We start from the raw sequence: 9289 nt of genomic DNA on the forward strand, positions 1-9289 counted from the left end.
TTAGTGAGCTATGTTGACAGATGGCTGATTCTAAAAATATAAATTTTCATTTTATTAACCTGAAATATATTTTAAGTTTCTTTATATTTTCCTATTTTAAGCAAGCATTATATCACATTTTTTATTCAACCTTGAAGGATTATTAATACCTAAGATATATTTTCCAATTCTATTCAAACAGCTTGCTATACTTTTTTTTGTATCCAATAATGCTGGATGATTGATACCTAAAACATCCGTTTTACTTTTATCAACTTGATAATAAACTTCTAAAGCTTCATTATACTTTCCCATACCATACAAACAGTTTGCTATACTATTTTTTGTATCAAATGTTGATGGATGATTGATACCTAAAACATCCGTTTTACTTTTATCAACTTGATAATAAATTTCTAAAGATTCATTATATTTTCCCATACCATCCAAACAGTTTGCTATATTATTTTTTGTACCCAATGTTGATGGATGATTGATACCTAAAACATCCGTTTGTATTTTATCAACTTGATGATAAATTTCTAAAGCTTCATTATATTTTCCCATTTTGTTCAAACAGTTTGCTATATTATTTTTTGTATCCAATGTTGCTGGATGATTGATACCTAGAATATCCGTTTGTATTTTATCAACTTGATGATAAATTTCTAAAGCTTCATTATATTTTCCCATTCTACTCAAACAGAGTGCTATATTATGTTTTGTATCAAAAATTGTTTGATTTTCAGCTCCATAAGGTTTTGTGTTATATTTTTGAATGGCATCAAGTATATTTATTGCTTCCTGAAAAAAACCTTTGTTTGATAAGAAACTTTGGATAATCCAACTCTGTTGATGGAACACTTCACACATTTTTGGTTTGTTAACACGAAACATATGGATGAAATGGTTATAGAAGTGTTTCCCATCGTCAACGTGTAAATTAACCTCTTCCAATTGTAATTTTAGAAAATTGACGATATTTTCGTTGCATACTTCTATTACTTTTTTTCGTTCTTGATAACATTTACATGCTAACTGCATCATTTCGTGCATCGCGTACTTATCATTGTTATCGTCGAAACGATCAAGCAAAGAATAACTTACTAATGTTCTTATTGCTCGATTTATCAAAAACTCTTCGTTTATTTGCAGGTGTTTTGAATTACCGTAAATAAATTTTTTTGCAATATGTTGACCATTGCAATACGATAAATGGTTTAAAATTTCTAGTGACTTTTCATTGAATGTTTCAATTTTACTTAATACTATGTTAATTGATGCTAATGCAGACAGTGTTTCCGTTTCGGAAACACTGTCTGCATTAGCATCAATTCTTTGCTCCAGCGGTTCAATAGTATATGACTGAAAAAGATCTAAATATTCCTGCAAAGAAACGCTGTTGTTGTTAATATAGAGAATGGCTTGATTAATGGCGAGTGGATGATATTGAAGCACTTTGGTTATTTCTTTTAGTTTATCGTCATCGTTTGTTAATATTTGTTTAATTCTACTTTTTGCGAATAGAAACGCATCTTGCGGCGAGAAAGAATGAACTTGAACTTGGTTAACATCGGCAGACCAACATTTCCATTGCGATGTTACCAAAGTAAAAGCGTTCTTTTTATTTGCCACATATTTTTCAAAGTTCTGTACACTTTCATCATCGACGTTGTCAAAGATGTATAACGTTTTTTCTCTTTCAAAATAGTTATGTATTTTTCTAGAAACTACTTCAATATCGAACGAGTCGCCCTGAGAATCTTTTACGCTTAACCCTAATTGGTGACAGAGGTTAGTCATAGAAACTTGTATTTTGTCAAATGCTGCATCCACCCACACAGCGCTTTCAAAATAGTTCTTGTGAATTGCTGCATACTTTCTAGCGAGCTGAGTTTTTCCTATTCCAGACATTCCAGTTAAAACCGTGATTGATTTACCCGAGTCATTTGTTTGGCACACGTATTTATGAATTTGATTAAGCTCATCGTCACGTGAAAAAAAGGCTTTTGTCGGCGGTAGGATACCGTAAACGGAGTGTTGGGATATTAACTCTAAAATACAAAAACTTTTTATTTTTAGCTACACGGTGACATTTTACACGGTGACAGTCAAATTTTTGAGGAATGCTCAGAGGTTATTTTTTGAACGACATCATCTGTTAACTTGTTTTGTTTTTGATTGGAAAAATATAAATTATATCCAAGGTTTATATGACTAAATCGACGATTTATATTTAAAAATTTATCACTAACTGCTGAATGTAAAATTTTTAATAAGCTTGCTATTATTATGAAATATTTTGACTAAGTTAGTTTTATTTTCAAGTAATTCCATTTGTAAACGCTATTTAAACTAATTACCCAGAGGACTATTTTGAAGTTTAGTTTAAGAACCTTGCAGTAAAACTTTTATTTTTTAGAAATGGAAACCAATTTTCTTAAAAAAGTATTTGAAAACTCCGAAAGGGTGTTACTGCATAAACTTTTAACGTTGAAAAATGTTTTTCTACGTGAGAAGTTTATGCAGTATACCCCTTGGAGGAGTGTGGGAGGTTAAAAACTTGCAATTCAGGAAGGCTGCAAAAAAAAAAAAAATTGAGTCAGCGAATTTTGGAGTCCCTGTCACACTCAGTTTTTATTTCATATAATTAAATAATTAATATTGTAAACTAAATAATTAAATATAATAATGCTATAAATAGACCTTTTTTTGAACTTAATTCAAGTGTGAATTTAATCCCCAAAATTGCTAAATGGTTTTGCTGATAAAAAGACCTGAAAGATTTGTGACATAAATTAACGAAATAACTTAAAGAAAGTTTGTCCTTTTCAAAAATGTTCGTTTTAGGTAAAAAGATTTTTTAATGGGCTGTAGTATTTTAACCTCTTTTGTCTTTTTTTTTTTTTTTTTTTTTTTTTTTTTATCTCTAATAAATATTCTAATAACTTCAGCATGCAAAGGCGGTACGAAAACTATGAAGCTCAAAATACCTACTTCGTTCGCATTCTGAGATCAAATCTTTACGGTTGCAAAAAAGTAATCCTTCTTTCACATCTCGCCATTTTTTTGATGTATTATCCTTACGCCATTGATTCAGTATTTGCAAAGTTTGTTCGCGCGTAGTTTCAAATTCTTTTTTTACATTTTCGATTGCTGAATCATCCATCGAAAGACATCGAGAAAATTTTTGCCAATCATAAGTCAGCAAATCAGCAAGCGTCGTAAATACATCTTGTGGAAATTTTTCAACTAAAAGAAAAAGTTTTGTTTGTTAAAATTGTATCTTCATCAAAAGTTGAGAACTTATAAATTATTTAATTACCTATTATATCATTAAACTCATTATCCATGTATCTAGTGCCATCAAATGGATTTATCATGCCACCATTAAATAACCATGCTACGTAAAAAAAGATCTTTCGATATATTATTTAAAGTTTAACTAAGATACTGAAATTGTTTTCGATCTCCTAATCTCCTAAGCAGTATCATTTTTTAAATTGTAATACAGATATCAGTACCTTTCTTTTCTTGATACCTTATTTTAATAATTTAACTTTTCTGCTTCACTTGACATAAAATGATCTTTTCAGCTAATCAACATACTTAGCTTTTTAATTTAAATTAGCAGACTTTGTTCTAGTAAAAAAACATTCAATTTATACCCCAAATAGGAATGCATTCTGGATAAAAGAATAGGAATGAAAACTAAAGTCGCCAAAATAGATATTCATCATGATGCAAAGGGTATTTTTCGGAATAATGTCCTAACAAAAATGTGTTTAAAAGACCAAAACAATTTACGTCTGTCTACAAAAATTATCACTTAAACATTTACCAACCCAGGGTAATTTCATAGAAAACTTATTTAAAGCTTTCAGTGATGTCTGGTATTTTTCAAACTTTAAGTAAATACAGCCAGTTGGAATTTTAAGTAAATAAAGCCAGATGAAAAAAAAACAAAAAAAAACTTACTATCTCTCTTTTCTTTTGGTTTAAACAGTTCAGTAGTCATTTCACCATATCTAAAAGTAAGTAGCTAAATAATATAAACTTTAGTCAGTTAATTTAACACGAATATAATAAAGTTTTGTGGAAAGATGCAAAAAATTTTATTTAAATATGAAGCTAATTAAAATTTGTTACATTGCTTTTACCATAATCATTATTTTGTGTATTTTTATGGCCTTCTCCATTTCAAATGTTTTGTTGAATAAAAGATTTTATTAATTTAAGGGCCGTCAAAATAAAAAGTAGGGCATCAACAAACCTTAACTACTTTTTATTTTAACTACAGATTTAAATAAATAAAAAAAAGATTTAAAGAATTAAATCATTTTTTGTCTAACCTTCTTTAAAATAAAAGTGTAATTACTATTATTTTTTTCATTAAACTTTATAAACTGAATCAAGCTGCCTAATTTTGTACTAATATAAATAAAAACCATCTCTAAATATGTCACTTTTGATGTCAAACTTTTTTCCCTTATAATAAAAAATTTAATAACATTAACAAATCTTTTACATATCCTTTTATGTGTTAAACTGTATATTTATAGGCTGCATAGCTCAATTATATAATTAAAAACTTTAACATTGATCTTTATAAGAATGTTCACTGATCAGTTATTTGGCACATTTTCAACAGTTGCACCGAGGCTATGTATAAAAGTACGCGGATTAGTCACACGGTTATTCGAAAGATTTTATAAATTGAAGTAAAAAACTACTTGTAAATTTTGCTGTCAACCATTTAAACTACTTTTAAACGCTTATAAAAGTTTATCACGTAAAGCAGCGTCTTTTTAATACCCTTTAAAAACATTGGACGAATTAACGACAAGTGCTGACATTTCCAAAACGATTTGCTTCTTATTTTATACATCTCAGGAAGTTAAAAAAAAATTCATTTAAAATGTAGAAGCTCATTTTTTGTAGAAAAATTAACATTCTAAAATGAGAAAAGGAAAAACTGGGAGCTAAAGTATTTTTTTTTGAGGGCCAGTTTTTGTTTTCTTCTCATTTTAGAATACTACCTAAAAAAATCACTTACATTAATTTACTTTTTTCATCAATTTTAAAGCACTCGTTCTCAATAAATTTCATGAAATCCTTTTCTGCTCCAAGAGCTTCGAATTCATCACATTGATCATTAATACTCACAATCTGTTCAGTTTCTATGCAGAGTTCTTTTTGATCACTACTGAATTTAACGTGGATTTTTTGAACTAAGTCTTCCGATAAATTACTTAGCACATCTTCAATAGTTACACTCTTTTGGGATGCTGGATTTTTTGAAGGTAATACCAACAATATTAAGTATGAATTACTTCTTGCACAAACATCTACAATGACATGCCTAAGAAAATACTCCTCTGGCTTCACAAAGGCAATAACAATTTCTGATTCTAGTCCACACATGGCTCTGCTATCAGTTACAAGCACATTTAGTTTACTTTTTTTTACGTCTTTTGCGACTTTCATTTTTTCATCAATTGCTGGAGGATTTATTCTTAAATGCGGTGCATATACTATTGGTTTATAATTTTCAATATGATTTATTGCATAAGTAACCAACTTGACTTCTTGCATATCGTTGCATATAACAACAGAAGCCTTATCTTCTTTAAAACAAATCTTACTCAATACAACTGATAAAATCTTAGCTGGTCTTACTTCTGCCAAATTCCAAAAAGGAAGATATATCACTTTAGGCTTGTTACCTTTAACTGAGTGTCCAGTGACACCAGATTTAAACACATAGTAAGTTTCCATATAATTTTTTGATTCAACAACATTTTGACGGTTTGATAACTTTGCTGCTACATCTAAATCGTCATCATAATAACTTGTTAAATCATTCTCTTTTAGTCCATTTGCAGATGGGTAACTTTGCTGGCTTGGGATGTGTGTGGGATTGAATTTACTAATTTCTAATGGTTTCCTCATTTTTGTTTCTTCTTCATTACTATTTGATTTTTGTTGATGCAAAACAGTGCTTGACATACTAATGTTGTCTAGAGTATTATTACTATTTAATTCATCTCTTTCATGTTTTGTTTTTATCTGATCAAAACCATTTTGGTTGTGATAGCAAACAGTACTTGACTTCATAATAGTATTAAATGCTTTAACATTTATATCTGGAAAATTGTGATTTATATTTTCCAATGTTCGATTATCAATGAACAAAGCCCGTCCAAAGTCCTGCCAATCTGCACCAATCTGTTTGCTAAGAAAGTTGCACAAGTCTTGATCTACTATTTCACTCATTTAGATTTTAATTAATTTTGAAATTCTGTAACAAAAAAAAACGGCAAATAAACTGGTAGTATCTTTTTCTTTCGAAAATATAAATCTATTGTCATGCTGATATTGTAGAGATGTTAATAGAAAACACAGTTTGAATTGAGAAAGTTTATTTGATAAAATCTGAATGTTGTTTGCAGAAACAAGTTCAAAGTTGGATAAAATAAGATGATAACTAATTATCAACCCAAGCCAAGATTTTTGAAATTTTTGTCACCGCCTATCTTTATCAAAAACTTTCACATCCGAAAGTTTAATGACTTTATTTTACAAAAATTCGAGGAGGAAAAAAAAACGCTTCTTAGTTTATAAAGCAGCTTTCAACAAATGAACTCCAAATTATTACTAATTACTGTAATACTTTGCTTTTAAGGTGAGCATCCACTCGTCCGTTTAAGCTACGGGAAAGGGATGGGAAAATCAATCATGTAACCATGCGCAGTTTGTAACTTAATTTTGAAAATTACTCACTGCGCATGCTCACGTGATTAATTTTCCCATCCCTTTCCCTTTCCCGTAGCTAAAACGGATGAGTGGAAAGTCACCTTAACCCTAAACATACCATAACAGGCAGGGCGTACTAAAATAACAGGCCTCCTTATTGCGCACCGGCTCGAAAAATGTGGAGGCCGATGTTTTTTGTTTAGATGCGCTTAACTATTAGATTTAACTATTAGATTATTGTTAACTATTAGATTTCTTAAGTTTAAATATCTATTTAAAAATTCATGTAACGATATTGCTTATTTAAGTCTTACTCAAAAAGTACAACCTGATTAAATAAAAGACAAAGGATAAGAAGAATTAATATAAGGCCTAGTCTAAGCCTAATTTTTTGTGGTCTAATAAAGAAGTCGATATTTTTATTACAAAAACGTTTATAAAACAGAAATGATAGTTTTGAAAAAATTAGTTCAAAAACAACTGTTATTAATAAATGGAAATAAAGCCTTATGTTTTTAAGTACATTGAAATATTGACAGCAAGAGTTTAAAAGTAAAAATATAAATTACCAATTTTTAAACAAAATATCTAAAATTAAAACGCAAGCTTTGTATAGTATATTTATTAACAAAAGCTAGCATAACAGTTTTAAAGCTTTAACTTTGGTTTCCTTGTCTGACGCAGGTGAACGTAAAACCGCTTGTCGTCGTGCAAGCACGACTCCCCAACATGATCGTGTCATCCATGACGTGACGATATGATGACGTCATCGATGATGCGATTGGAACCAACGTCATGATCACGTGATTGGAACCAACGTCATGATCACGTGATGAATTTCAACCAATCAGGAAGGTGCGGACACGTAAATGTACGTTTTCATCCTCTGTATACAAATTTGTAAATAGAGAATAGCTGAAAAATAAAAATACATCAGAAACAGCTTCCATTATAGAAAAAAATGAATAAAATATGCGTTTAACAAATATATGTATAAAATATATTATGAAAAAACACCGTTTAAAAACGTAATAAATACCGTGTAAAATAATGAAAAAAACACCGTTAAAAATATACTAAAAATGCACACTTTTACTAGGGAAATTCCCTGGGAAATAACTAGTTTCCAGTCCCCAAAGATGCTAAACCGCGCATGTTTACAAATAAAGAAAAAATAAAATGAACAACAAAGTTACCTTCCTTCGACGCCATTTTGGAAAAAATTTGAGTAGAGCTTCGCCGTCCGATCTCCATTGGGGCTTTCGCCCAAATGACAGATTAACGTTTGCACCGGTATATATAGAGAAAACGGCCCTTAAGTAAACAAACGACGGCCCTTAAGTAAACAAAACGTTGCGGGGGGTCCTAAATCGACCAATCAGATTGCAGAGAAAAGTAAACAAAAAAACCAATCAACCAATCAGATTGCAGAGAAAAGTAAACAAAAGAAAAATTGACCAATCAGATTGCAGAGAAAAGTAAACAAAAAGAAAAATCGGGTAAGTAAGGTTAATATATATGCGGACGTGTTAGTAAAATAATGAAAAAACACCGTTTAAAAATGATGAAAATAATGCTTTTATATAACATTTGTAATAGTATCTGTTAAAGAAAGAATAATATATAAATATAGGTGAGAATATAAATAGATTAATATATATTATATATTCAATTGATTAATATAATATTAATTTTTCTTTGAAAATGTTGTGGGAAGAAGTGTTAGATGATTCGTTATATGAAGCTACACATTATTATTATTCAGAAATTCGTGGGGATTCATCATCAACAAAAAATTTTTTTAATGTGACGAATGAATTTACTTTACCTTTTGTTGATTTTAGAAAAACTGTAACTCGAAATATGTTGAAGAGAGATTCTATAATTCATTTACAATCTATGTTAATTCCTACTAATTTATCTTTAATGGAAAAAGAAGAAGATAAAACAAATGATCCGTGGATTCAAAAGGTAAAAGAGTATTATAATAATAATAATTATGAATTTTATTCTCGGATTGGATTGGATGAAGAACCGGTAATATTAGATTGGATGACAGAAAAGGTGTGTATCGTACATGGTTGGGATGTAAAAGCTATTGATTTTCGAGAAGACGTGCGGAAAAAACCTAATATATATCACAGTATTGTACAGTTAGTAAATGATGAATATTTGAAAAGGAATGATGACGATAATGTATTTATGAAAAGAACATTTATGAATGATGGTACAAAGTGGCTTAAGTGGAATGATTTACGAAGTGATATTGATAAAAATTGGTGGAACATGAATTTTCCGTTGATTCCAAATTCTTATTTACCGTTTAAACTTTGGAATGGTTCGTTTTGTAGTGGAATATCCGCTAGTCCTTTGAAAAATGAAAGTTACATTTCAAGAGAAAGAAATTTTTGTGAGATGCTGACGGATAAAAATCGAGGGGAAATTAATTTTAAAATGCGAGGGTTAAGACCACAAAATTTCTTTTGGTATGATGTAATGCCGAAGGGAAAAGATGTGAGAATAGTGAGCGAACCGGAAAGTGATAAATACGATG

The 9289-nt window shown here is 29.7% G+C and overlaps 1 protein-coding gene across 1 annotated transcript; it reads right to left on the bottom strand.

The window, feature by feature from the left end:
* On the bottom strand, nt 1–6255 carry LOC149889020 (uncharacterized). The gene is made up of 6 exons (XM_090089164.1): nt 5036–6255; nt 3958–4007; nt 3305–3382; nt 2977–3231; nt 268–2033; nt 1–30 (listed from the first exon to the last, which is right to left on the bottom strand). The coding sequence occupies exons 1-6, from the start codon at nt 6253–6255 to the stop codon at nt 1–3; spliced, it is 3399 nt and encodes a 1132-aa protein (XP_089945290.1).
* Nucleotides 6256–9289: the final 3034 nt, after the last annotated feature.

This window comes from Hydra viridissima, unplaced genomic scaffold, assembly GCF_058129835.1.
Source record: "Hydra viridissima isolate aposymbiotic clone 2 unplaced genomic scaffold, HvirCarnegie_v1 scaffold_5, whole genome shotgun sequence".
In the NCBI taxonomy this organism is placed as follows: domain Eukaryota; kingdom Metazoa; phylum Cnidaria; class Hydrozoa; order Anthoathecata; family Hydridae; genus Hydra; species Hydra viridissima.

Excerpts from the sequence above, each read along its gene's own strand:
- LOC149889020 (XM_090089164.1), bottom strand. The coding sequence starts at position 6,255 with ATGAGTGAAATAGTAGATCAAGACTTGTGCAACTTTCTTAGCAAACAG. Across the intron at positions 4,008-5,035 it reads GATGAAAAAAGTAAATTAAT|ATATGGTGAAATGACTACTG; the intron begins GTAAGTGATTTT and ends ACTTACTTTTAG. Across the intron at positions 2,034-2,976 it reads GATCTCAGAATGCGAACGAA|AGTTAATATCCCAACACTCC; the intron begins GTAGGTATTTTG and ends TTTGTATTTTAG.